The sequence below is a fragment of the Mchenga conophoros genome, linkage group LG8 (assembly GCF_057382185.1).
Source record: "Mchenga conophoros isolate Kocher_MC1m ecotype Shallow Benthic linkage group LG8, M_conophoros_male_GT1.1, whole genome shotgun sequence".
In the NCBI taxonomy this organism is placed as follows: domain Eukaryota; kingdom Metazoa; phylum Chordata; class Actinopteri; order Cichliformes; family Cichlidae; genus Mchenga; species Mchenga conophoros.
In genome coordinates, this window is record NC_140533.1 from 10,758,063 (window position 1) to 10,771,485 (window position 13,423).

Sequence of the window (13,423 nt, forward strand, 5' to 3'; positions counted from 1 at the left end):
CCATCACGGCCTTCTATGGCCCTATTGTGTGTAGACGTGTGTGTGTTTGTGTGTAGGTGCGCAAGACCTCGGTATCATCTCGTGTCAGCACAGAGGAGCACCAGGATTCAGACTACAACACAAGCCCTCTGCTCATAATAGCAAACAGCCACAGTGACGTCAGCACGACTTTAACAGCAACGCACTAAAACTCATTGCTCTCGCTCGTCGATCAGAGGCCCTCGCGAGGATTTCTCTTTTCATTAAAGTCTCTCCAGCAGCCGGGTGGGCCGTAAAGTACTAGCCTGGTAAAGGCAGTGAAGTCAGAGAGCTTGGTTGTTAGTTAAGCAAGGAGGCTGTAGTCATTGTTCAGTCAGATGCTAGCTGCAGGAGTTCAGCATTCATCCGTTATGACTCATGGCCTCTCGGAGCTCACAGCTTCTGCTGGATGGGTCAAACTCGCACAATTCACTGTGTTTGGGTGAAAAAAAAAAAGAGTTTCTGAGGGACAGGAAGCAAATGTGAAAATAAGTGCAGAAGAATATGGAAGGTTTTCATCCACACGGCGTAAAGACTATGTGTTGCTATACTTGGGGTGACTTCAATCGGCTATATTCTTTTTCCTCATTCAAACCTTTAAAAACAGGTAGAATGGCAACATTTTGATCTTTCTATCCTGTGATATTGTAATAACCAGATTATGCTAATCGAGCAATTATGTAAGAGAATTCACGCATTAATTAGCAAGGCTTCGCACGAAATATGGAGAATATTCACACGAGCACACGTGTCTTAAAGCGTTACTGTAAGACACCGGTACACGGATCTGGTGTTCCTCCCAGGCGGTTAATGAGCTGACACGAGGACAGGCAAAAAAGAAATAGCAATCAGGGAGGAACAAAGCCCTGCAGGATGTTGGCCCTCGCGGGTGGAAAAAATACTTGGGAGGTTAGTGTAAATTTAAGAACATGAGCTTTTTTTCTCCCCTCCTTATTAAGTCTGAAGTGTTTGTAGCAACAGGGCTGTTTCTGGGTGTTATGGTGCTCAAGGCCAGACACCCACTGCTGCCCCTGAAGGAAGAGGCCTTTTCACAGCTAATTCTTTAACGTTGTTTCAGTTAAATTGAGCTTTTGCCTTCTGGTTTGTGCCAAGCTGCATCTTTCCTTGTTTTAGCCACGTTCCAAACATGTTGGACCCAGGAAGCTGAATAAAAGTGTATTTTTATTGTGTTTCCTTTTGCTTTTTATAATGTGTTTTAATGAAGACGTTTATACATTTTACAAATAAAAATCTGCAACTCTGAATCCCTCTGCACTTTAATAAAGTTAAAGGCCTTACATTTGCTTTGCATGTCAGAATGAGGTGACTGCCTCATCGACACATGTTTAGGTTCAATCTGAATTCATCAGCTGGGTTATGGAAAAAGAAAAAGATGCCATTGTTTTACATTTTAAAAGTAAATAGGTAAGTTGGAATTTCACTGTTTGAATTGCTTTATGGTTTTATTCACTTTAAAAAAAAAAACAGATATCTTGCCTGTTTTTTTAAGGTTTTAACTGAAATGACTGGTTGGGCATGTCAATCTAGTGACAGTGATCTGTGCCTGTACAGGCACATAAAATTCAGAATAAAACATTTACATTGAAAAGGTCTATCTTCTCCTTTATGGTGATGTGTAGCTCGCCTGCGGCTGATAATCTGGTCCTTTGCAGCAAGGTACGGAAAAGCTAAAATCTTTTGATCTTCTGCTTTATATGAGGGACTGGTGGTTTTCAAAAAGTCTCAGAGTATTGTGCCAGGCTAGTGTTCACCTACTTGTCCAGATGAAAGGCTGCAATTTCAGCATTGTGTCTTTCAAAGTCAGAAAAATAGAAGAAATCTGGCGGCGTTTCCTGCTCCCGGGTCTGCCTGCAGGAACACAAGAAAGAAAAAAAGCACAGTTAGCTGAGGGGTTACACACACACACACACACACACACACACACACACACACACACACACACACACACACACACACACACACACACACCTTATGCATAACCAGCAACCTGCAGCGATTTGACACTACGCATCAAGCTATGCATGCATTTCACTGTTCTCAATGATTAATTAGCATGGATACAGAAAGAATCGAGCTGCAGGCATGCAAAATGACCAGAATTCAGTGTCACAGTCTTTGACGGGTGCACTGAACATTAACCCATAACGCATTTCCACAGATGTCTCACTCCACAGCAGCCCAGTCAGTGATAATCCGCCCAGGCCTTACACCTGTACAGCTAATACTACAAACACCATTTGTGAGTAATAACATAGGCACAATAAACCAGTGTCCTTGCCTCACAAAAAGACCCTTGTCAGAGTTACCCAGGGTGTTTTGTGGGGCAGCGAGAAGGTGGGGACAACTCAAGGTCAAAGACTTTCTACTGAAGCATCCGCTCCTGTTCTCACCCTGTACCTATTTCTGTCCAGCTCTGATCCTTCCCTCTCTTAAAAAAACTGCATTCCATACACATTCTGCCTTAAAGCTCTTACTGGAGGGAAAAGAGGCTCTTAAAGGCTTAAATCCAAGAGCTGATGGAACATGGGCCAGGATGGAGAAGGACAGGCTGGATGGCTGCGGTAAAAATAAGAGGGGGAACGGGGGTCAAAGGAAGCAGAGGTGAAAAGAATTCCTGAGAAGATGCTGCTTATAGAAAATATGTATATATTTATAAAGAATTCAAAGAGAGCCATGAAACTTTCTTCTTTTATACACTCTGCCTTCTCTTTGGTATTTTTTTTGTTATTGACAACAGTAAATACTTTCCAGGAAGGCAGCTGAGTGTAATGATTTGGACTGCAGCCTCTGCCATTTCTACTTCAGCTAGTTGAGGGAGGATAAGAATGGAAACTATCTTGGCAACTTCTCTTTCTCTCCTTCGCTCTCTATTCCCTCTGGATGGCTCTCTCTGTTTATTTCACTCAAAATCCTCTATCTCACCTCCTCTGCTTCACTGCTCTCCCTCAGAACTGTTTTCTCTAGTTTCGTGTGTGTGTGTGTGTGTGTGTGCGCGCGCATTCACGGCTTAATACTTTCTATCTGTCTGCATCTCTCTTTTTCTCTCTCCAGTCCATCCGTCACTCCCTTCCTCAGCTGGCTGGCTGATTGTAGCTCCACAGCTGCGTGGCTGACATATGCACCAGTCATTAACTAACCCAACATGGAGCCCAGAAACACTCTCATCCACTAAACCCTCCCCACACCAATTTCCTCTCCTTCTTTATCTTTCTTGTTCTGTCTTTCTAAAATCTATCCCCATCCTCAATCTCCCCTGCGAACATTTGACAGGCAGCCTCGTGCAGATGGGTGGCCAAGTTTGACTGCAGCAAGCAGAAAAGTTTGAGAGTGAATCCTGCATCAAAACTGCCCAAAATACAAGAATATTGCTTTTTAAAAAGACGTTCGGCTTGTGTTTTCGCATTAGACGACTACGTTCAGCATCTAAAGTTAACATAAGCAGTCAGTTATTCCTCCTTTAACATTCTTCAGTCTTTGCTTCCTCACTCTCTGCCTCTCTTTTACTCTCGGCCTCACTCCCGAGCGGTCATTGAGACTCTGCCAGTAAAGGCCAACCGCTGTCTCTTGATTGTATCGCTCTCTCCTTCTGGATAGCCTCGCTTCAGGGACACAGCTCTCGCTCCACACGAAGGAAAAAAAATGAAATGATGAAGGCGGAAAGCAGCGTCTATTTACCCCCAACGCTGCTCAGCAGCTCTGCGACACAAAAAAATATCATTCACGCCGACACATTAAGCAGCTACTTTATCAACAGCGGCGTAAAGTCAGGTGCTGAATCTATTGTTTGCCAAAACGACAGGGGGACCGGCCTCCAATGAATAAATGAATTTTGGAGACTAAAATGTGAAGAGGTAATGTTTACATGCACGCAGTTGGTCAGCAAAGCTTGGCATACAGAAGCAAAGGAAACAGGAAGGAACAACAACCAGTGCAATGCATCCACCTACCAAAAGTAAAGCTCACTAACAAAAACTATCTTTTTATTTACAACTGAACAACATAAAAGCTTTTTAAATGTACTTCAAGCGCTGCCTTGTTGTCCAAGTTCATTAACCAAAGAAAACCTATAACACTGGCACACTTGTAACTCAGTTAAACTGATGGCAAAACCCAAGCATGCATTTTCTATAAGAGGGATTCCAAACACATTGCTCTTTTACAATTTTATATTTCTTTTTGAATTTAAGGGTTTGTTTTGAGAGTTTTATATTATCTGAGGTGACGCTGATAAATCCTTATTAGCTGTACTGGGCCAACCTGTATTCAAGTGGGTGGAAAACTGACCATTCAAGGCTGGCTGACGTGATAATCACCTGTTTAAAATGTATCAAAGTTTACAGTTATCAGTTAGTTGCATGTTTGCTTTAGGTGACAGGCGGATGCACCTCCACTATATTGAGTCAGTACCAGACCATTCTCACCATGTTTGCGGTGCTGTTTAGTCTTTTTAATGGAATTACACGACAAATGTATCTATCTGTGCATGCAGTTGCCCTAGCAACCTCGTCAAGAAGCCTGTGCTCCAATTTTGGCAAGTAGATATTTATTCATATAATACTAAATGCTGATTAGAAGACGGGTATAGACGCACCTTGCAAACCATATTCTCTTGTCTTGGCCGATATTATCAGCTGATATTACAGAACTGTCGATATATTGGTATCACCAAATATAATTATTTGAAAATGAATATAATTTCATATTTCAGTTTTTAGCAGATAAAGGCAAATGGCTTAATTAAGAATTGAGGTGCGGTATGGGGAAGGCTAAGCAGACTGAAAAAAAGTAACCTGCAACACATTTATTCTTAGCTGCACTGCCACATTATCTTAGTAAGGACTTGTAAATAACCACAAATAACAAGTGTAAGGGAAAAGAAAAAATATATCGGCTGATATATCAGATTTTTCAAATCCCCAAATACCTAGGCTCTAGTTTGGATGTAATCCTCTTTGGCTCCAAAGTTAACAAGATGGCGATGCCCAAAATCATAAACATTTTGAATGTTATGGGCACATTGTGATAAGATGAGAAAGCAGTAGATAAAATACCCCTTTAGAAGGAACGAAAGCTGATCCCCAGCCCTGTTTGGGAGACTGTTGTGTAGTTTAAAACAAAGATAATGTAAAAGAAAAAATACTACAAGGAAACGTGTGTTACTGTAGCCCTAACTTGCCAGTGTTTCATGACTGTGCTGACCATACAGGAGCGTAGTCATGGAGATTTCTTGGAGGATAAGAATGAACAAACATTCTAGTGCGATGATTCATGGCCACTCAGCCTTAAAGAAACTCACTAAAATACTTCACGTAGTCGTGCTACACTCCTCTCTCTGTATAGGGGAAGAAACCACAATAAGGTGCTTTATTCGTGAGTGCTCCACAGACCCAACAATAAAGCTTGTCCAAGGTGCATATGCTTGAATCACTGCTGTTCTCTATGATGGTGCGAATAAGAATATAAGAGCCCAGCAGTATATGTTTATACTTGAGACAAATATCTCTGCCTGTGGCCTGGCTTGATATGTGGCTTCACTGATGCTCTCCTCTCACTGAATGCCAGCCAGGAAGCAGGAAGGCTGGATAATTACCACAGTCCACAACCAATTCAAATGTCAATAAAGTTATTTAGAGCATGTCATTTTGCCCCCCCTCTGCCCCGCCGCCGAGTGAGAGCGGGAGGAAAAAGGGTAAAGAGAGGAAGAAGTGAAGGAAGGACGCGAAATAAATTGCGACGAAAGGTTAAACAGGCAGATTAGCAGTGATGACACGGAGGACGAGCTACGGTACGTCTCTCAGGTACCTTTGAACTCACAAATACGCAGCTGTTTTGTATTATGTAACATTGTGTTTGAGTCGTGGAACACAAGCACCTGTGTTCTGGAAAATCTGCGCGCGTCCTGATCAAACAAACCATTAAGGGCACGTTACGAGGGAAGCGTTCCATCAAAGCATGGTAGAGGAAACATACATAAATGCATGACCACATAATAAAGTCTATAAATGTTTGAGTACACAGTATGCACTGAGTTCAAAGGAAACTGTGAGGAGGGCAGAGATGTCGGCTGCTCGAAAGCTACTCGCCCTTTTCATTTTGGACTGCCTGCTCGAGCCCAACCTTTAAAATATTTACAAATCCACGGCGGACTCGTGCTGAACGAATCGTAGATATCTACAGCATGCATTTCTTCTCCTCCTCAGCAAGAGAAAAGTAACAGTATATTTAGAACTAGCTGTCTTTCTACACCAAACATCAGCTCCTTTATCATCACAAGCAGGTGAGATGCACTGAGCCGAGCATGCCCACTGTGACCCTGGCCCTGCTGTAAACACATAGTTTACACTGAGTAGCCAGACAGTTTCTTGGCTCTGCTCCGAGGGGCCCCCGGCAGCCACCGGGGCAGCGAAAGTCTATTAGCAAACACACAGCAGTGTGAAAACATAAAGGTGAATGAAAGCGCTGCATCTGGAAAATCTACCTGTGCATACAGGACATAGCTGACCTGTGAAACACCAGCGAGACACAGAGGGGACCAAGGAGAATGGGGGGAAAAGGCGTTTCCATTTGACCTGCTATTGACATCAAGTCACAGTATTTTAATAAGATCTGCAAATAAAAATCTAATCGTTAGATTTAATGATCAGTTGAAGCTGAAATAAACACACCGAGTAACCTTGATGTGATACACTATGACTATTTTATTGTACCCTTATGAGAATTTATTCTTCAGTAAATTTCCCTAAGGGTACAATAAAGTATATAGTATCGTATCATATTAGATCTCCTGCCCTGTGTAAAATTATCTCAGACCAGCCACTATTGCAAATTGTCTGAATGGCCACATAAGTGAGCTATTACAGGATTCCCTAAATTTCCCATGGTACAACTCAATACCAGCTCTCTTTTTAAAAGTTCTTCTGCGTGGTTAGTAACACGCAACAACCTCAGGGGTTTAATAATAAAGCCAGCATGAAGGCCCTAAACTGCAGTTCCTTAAATGGCCACTTGAGGCAGGCTGACATTAAAAGCAAGTCAGTCATAGTAGATTCACGTGGTAAAATAGCCATCTTGACAGTAGATATAAACATACAGTTGTCAAAGTTCATGAGAGTACACTAACAAAATTAATGTGTATGGTGTATTCAAAAGGAAAGGGGAAAGCCACATACAACAAACTTGCATCTGAAAAAAACCACCAGCCTTATGTAACAATATCCTTTGGACAGTTGGGATGAAGCACGGTGGTGCAGGGATTTTAGCTTGTTTTGCTCTGTATACTTAAGTATACAGTGGTCCCTCGCTATGATGCGGTTCACCTTTCGTGGTCTTGCTGTTTCTCAGGTTTGTTTTTTTTGTTTGTTTTTTTACAGCGCATTGTGTTCTGTGTCCTGATTGGCTGTAGACCATTGTCAATCAATCTTGTGCCGTGTCTTCTGTACAGTACAGCATGTGTTCAGCTTGTCACATTTACATAAATCTTCGATTGCTAGCAGTGTGACTCTGAAGTGCTGTACTGTATATTTGTTTTTTCTCCCCAACAAACACAACAATGTCGACGAAACATTTTGCACCGTCAAAGGCAACCACAGGTGCATTTAGTTTCATTCTATAATACAGGGAGTGCAGAATTATTAGGCAAGTTGTATTATTGAGGAATAATTTTATTATTGAACAACAACCATGTTCTCAATGAACCCAAAAAACTCATTATTATCAAAACTGAATGTTTTTGGAAGTAGTTTTTAGTTTGTTTTTAGTTTTAGCTATTTTAGGGGGATATCTGTGTGTGCAGGTGACTATTACTGTGCATAATTATTAGGCAACTTAACAAAAAACAAATATATACCCATTTCAATTATTTATTTTTACCAGTGAAACCAATATAACATCTCCACATTCACAAATATACATTTCTGACATTCAAAAACAAAACAAAAACAAATCAGCGACCAATATAGCCACCTTTCTTTGCAAGGACACTCAAAAGCCTGCCATCCATGGATTCTGTCAGTGTTTTGATCTGTTCACCATCAACATTGCGTGCAGCAACAACCACAGCCTCCCAGACACTGTTCAGAGAGGTGTACTGTTTTCCTTCCTTGTAAATCTCACATTTGATGATGGACCACAGGTTCTCAATGGGGTTCAGATCAGGTGAACAAGGAGGCCATGTCATTAGTTTTTCTTCTTTTATACCCTTTCTTGCCAGCCACACTGTGGAGTACTTGGACGCGTGTGATGGAGCATTGTCCTGCATGAAAATCATGTTTTTCTTGAAGGATGCAGACTTCTTCCTGTACCACTGCTTGAAGAAGGTGTCTTCCAGAAACTGGCAGTAGGACTGGGAGTTGAGCTTGACTCCATCCTCAACCCGAAAAGGCCCCACAAGCTCATCTTTGATGATACCAGCCCAAACCAGTACTCCACCTCCACCTTGCTGGCGTCTGAGTCGGACTGGAGCTCTCTGCCCTTTACCAATCCAGCCACGGGCCCATCCATCTGGCCCATCAAGACTCACTCTCATTTCATCAGTCCATAAAACCTTAGAAAAATCAGTCTTGAGATATTTCTTGGCCCAGTCTTGACGTTTCAGCTTGTGTGTCTTGTTCAGTGGTGGTCGTCTTTCAGCCTTTCTTACCTTGGCCATGTCTCTGAGTATTGCACACCTTGTGCTTTTGGGCACTCCAGTGATGTTGCAGCTCTGAAATATGGCCAAACTGGTGGCAAGTGGCATCTTGGCAGCTGCACGCTTGACTTTTCTCAGTTCATGGGCAGTTATTTTGCGCCTTGGTTTTTCCGCACGCTTCTTGCGACCCTGTTGGCTATCTTGAATGAAACGCTTGATTGTTCGATGATCACGCTTCAGAAGCTTTGCAATTTTGAGACTGCTGCATCCCTCTGCAAGATATCTCACTATTTGACTTTTCTGAGCCTGTCAAGTCCTTCTTTTGACCTATTTTGCCAAAGGAAAGGACGTTGCCTAATAATTCTGCACACCTGATATAGGGTGTTGATGTCATTAGACCACACCCCTTCTCATTACAGAGATGCACATCACCTAATATGCTTAATTGGTAGTAGGCTTTCGAGCCTATACAGCTTGGAGTAAGACAACATGCATGAAGAGGATGATGTGGACAAAATACTCATTTGCCTAATAATTCTGCACTCCCTGTACTAGACTTACTTTTCTATAGTAGTGAGGGGTTTTGCAGCCTTAAAACATCTGTAATAATTGTAAAAAATAAAGTTGGCTACTTCGCGGATTTCACCTATCGCGGGTTATTTTTGGAACGTAACGCCCGCGATAATCGAGGGACCACTGTACAGCAAAAATTGAGTCATGCAACAGGACAATGATCCTGAGCACAGCAGCAAATCTACAACAACTGAAATCAAGGTGTTGGAACGACTCAGTCAAGTCCACACCGCAGCCTGACTGAAAGGCTGCGGTGTGGACTTTAAGAGAGCTGTGCATAAACCAGGGGTGTCCAACTCCAGGCCTCAAGGGCCGGTATCCTGAAGGTTTGAGGTCTCACCCTGGGTCAACACACCTGAATCAAATGATTAGTTCATTACCAGGCTTCTGGAGAACTTCAAGACATGTTGAGGAGGTAATTTAGCCATTTAAATCAGCTGTGTTGGATCAAGGACACATCTAAAACCTGCAGGACACCAGTCCTTGAGGCCTGGAGTTGGACACCCCTGGCATGCCCACAAACCTCAATGAACTGAAGCAACATTGTAAAGAAGAGTGAGCCATAATTCAGAGAGCGATCAAGTCATCCAGAAAAAAATTACATCAAGTTATTGTTGCTAAAAGTGGTTAAATCATGTAGTATACTTTGGTGCATATATATAGGAAAGTATAATCCCAGCCTACCTGTTAGGCACCACCTCTGAACTAGACTTTTCAAATGCAAACTTCTGACAAAGAAATATGATTTCCTGTGCTGTTACCTGCATTAACAGCCTGTTAGATGTCTTTGTTCTATTTATAATTAGCTACGTTACAGTATTTTATTTGCATGTCAGGCTAAATTCTGTGATCCATTCATACAATCCATAGATTGTAGCAAAGCAAAGGTGCTAACCAAGCTAGCTAGCATTAGCTGACAACTGAGAAATCTATCTCGCTGTCCATGTAAGGCCTCTCAAGGCTTTAGGAAGCAAAAGCTGCAGTTTTTAGCAAGTTTATGTATAATATGCATCTTGTTTAAACTCTGTGTTCTGGAGTCTAATACAAGCTTTGAGCTCCAGAAGAAAGCAGTGTTTACCGCAGTGTATTTCATCTGCTCCTTTATCTTTGAGAAGGTAAGATGTAAAAAACCAAAAAAAAAAAAACCCCAAAAAACAAAATTTACTCTCTTAACTATTTGTTCACTTTTGCGTTTTCAAAGTTTAAAAAAAAGGTTCTCCTTTCTCAGAATGTTCCCTCGTTGAGTTTTTCCCCTTGCTCACAATCAAAATCCTTTTTAAGACATCAGCAATGCATCTCAGTGGCTTAAACGCATTCATTATGGAGAAAAATTCAAATGTGGTGACAGTCAAAATTATGCACAAAGCCGTTCACTGTGAATTCCTTCCACACAAATCACAATATATGCTTTTTTTTCATTTGCATTTCATGTTTTTCATGGTCCAACTGCTCACTTTTGAGCAATTCTTGCTTGTGCTGCAGTATTGTTTCATCTGCAGCTGAGCTGAATTATGGAAACAAAACATCCCCAACATATCGTTTCATCTGACTTTACAACCGGAGTGAATATCCTATCCAAGGTGATGTGTAATAACCCGGGTGTCACCATGTCATGGTGCGTTTGGATATAGACCGGAGAGGATATTTTCTGTTGTTTCAAAGTCAAGCGGCCAATCGATCACCATAAGCCCGCAGCTATGGTCGCAGGCCAAAGCATGAAGAGAAAAAAAGCAGACAGGAGTAAAAAGATATGCTGCAAAATATAAAAAGACAAGGGCATCTTCCAGCCCCAGCGGGTTCCCACCAAAGGGCTGACTCCACACACTTGTCACACATCATCTGTCAAACCCACGGGCATGGCGGGGAGAGCGCAAGATCGCGTGCACAAAAACGTATACGCTCGTACGTACACATCTGCACAAACAGAGCGTTAACATGCATACACACACATTCATAGAAAGAAGACGTAGCAGCTTAAATGATTTTCTAAACCCCGAGAGGGAGGAGCTGAACGCCAAGGCAGCAGGTAAGCTTTAAATGCATAAGAGGGTAAGATAGCGAATACCATTTATGGGTCAAAAAATACCATCAGAACCACGCGGAGATTGGGGATGAGAGGAGGCGGTGCATTGTTTTATCTCAAGCATAACACGTGTGAAAGCTGACCTTTCGCGCAATGACATTTGATAAATTGAGAAAAAAGGCTTTTACCAGCATATGAGACAGGCGCACCTGCGTGTTTGTATCTGACGATACGTGTTGCTGTTTACTGGCCTTTGCTGCTATAACCCTCTGCTGTAATCTTATGTCTGAGCACAGGTTTTACCGCACAAATGGGAAGATGTGACATCTTATTTTGTATGAGTAAGTGCTCCGCTCTGTGGGTGGTGCACTGAGAGGACATTTTGTGTGTGTGAAAGAAAGAAAGCTAGAATGCAAGAAAGAAAGAAAGATGGCAAGGGAGGAAGGAAGGAAGGAAGGAAAATGACAGAAAAGGGTGCAAGACAAGGAATGGAACGCAATGGAAAGAAGGAGAAAAGAAAGAAATGAAGGAAGGAAGGAAGTGGAGGGGAGAAAGAAGGAAAAGTTGCAAAACATTTTCTGTTTTTATATTTCCTTATATTTTAGGGAAGGTGACAGAAGGAAATGAAACCAATGGAAAGGAAAAGGCAGGAAAAAGGTGCAACACATTTGTCTCTTAATTTCCTTATAGTTTAATGGGGAAAAGAGGACTGAAGGAAAGAGAAGAGGAGGAAAAGAAAAGAAATGAAGGAAGGAAGAAAGAAAGGAAAAGGGAAAAAAGCCTTTTCATGTGACGTTAATGTGTTTTTTCTTTGAAATTCAAAATCATGATTTGACCTGCTGCACCTCGGTGCGCTCTCTTCTTTTAAAAGCATTTCAGGGCACCTCTTGAGTGAAAGGCCTTAATACTCCCATCACTGCTGAGCCCAACAGAAACGCCGCCTGTTTTTTTTCACACTGGCAATTACAAAATTTTAAAAATGAGCGTTTATAAAGACACAAACTGATGTGAGTTGAAAAAAAAAATCAGCATCAACCTTCAACACCTCGTAAAGTCCGAGCGTAGCAGCCATAATGAGTCAGGTAGTAAAAATTTCACTCAAGGATTTTTAACTAGCACACCGCAAACACTCAAGGGCTCTCTAAATAACCTTCACAGACCAATCCAGGTGCGTGTGTGTGTGTGTTTAACTTGTGTGTCACAGTTTCTAAGTGTGATAGCTGTCATGGCTCCCCAGGCACTGCAGTGCTCTTCATCCTCCACCTCCTCCTCCTTCTATACTCCTTTACCCCTTCAGATCCCAGGCCTGACATACAGAAAGACAGCTGCTTCCTTCTGGCAAAGCTCACTCTACCCCTCTCTCTCCGTAACACATTAACACACGCACACACACACACAGAGGAAGGTGTGTAAACACATTTTTGAGGGGTGTAGGTAGAATGAACTACAAATAGGCACATATAGGCTTCACAGAATAGGACACACACACCCTTACGCACACACTGCGTAAGTAATGAAAGTATTGAGATAGCATGATGACAACTAGGTTAGCACACGCAAACAGTGCAAAAATCACTGTTACAGCTTGAGCTATTCCCTGTGGAAAACAGCTATGCGTGCGTGTTAAATGCATTCTCAACGTGTGTGCATGAAGCTAATGTCAATATAATGATTTATGCAATAAAACTGATTTTAAAAGAATCTGTATTCAGCTGCGAATTGAGCTTCTGTGTCCTCCGGGGCCAGCACCATGTAAATGCAGTCATCCTGAATAAATAGCCAACGCCTTTAGAACACAACAGCTTTTTTTTCCTCCTTTTTTTCCCGGTGCCACTTCAAAGAGGCCTGTGCTTAAGCAAAGAATAGCCCTAAATGAAAATCACTGAGCAAAACACAGCTATTAGAGGTTTATTGCGTGGCATGACACCATGAAGTCTGTTAGCTGTGAGAGGAGAAGGAGGAGGAGGAGTAGGAGGGAGACGCTGAAAGAAGGATGTTCAACTAGATTGTTATTGAGAGGCTTTTTTAGACTATGGCAAGAGACAAGGGACAGAAAAAGGTGAAACGTGCGCGCCATTAATTTTAAGACTTCTACTGGGATTATCTTCGCATTAATCCGTCATGGTAAGTGTGGATATTGTGCAAATATTCCATCCAGATAA

At 42.1% G+C, this 13,423-nt stretch overlaps 1 protein-coding gene across 1 annotated transcript in view; it reads right to left on the bottom strand.

The window, feature by feature from the left end:
* Positions 1 to 13,423, bottom strand: part of fam20cb (FAM20C golgi associated secretory pathway kinase b) — a 56,803-nt gene that overhangs the window by 7,064 nt on the left and 36,316 nt on the right. Inside the window, exon 4 of the mRNA XM_085284010.1 lies at positions 1,795 to 1,887. Within this exon, the coding sequence (XP_085140136.1) occupies positions 1,795 to 1,887 (93 nt within the window). The remainder of the gene's footprint in view (positions 1 to 1,794; positions 1,888 to 13,423) is intronic.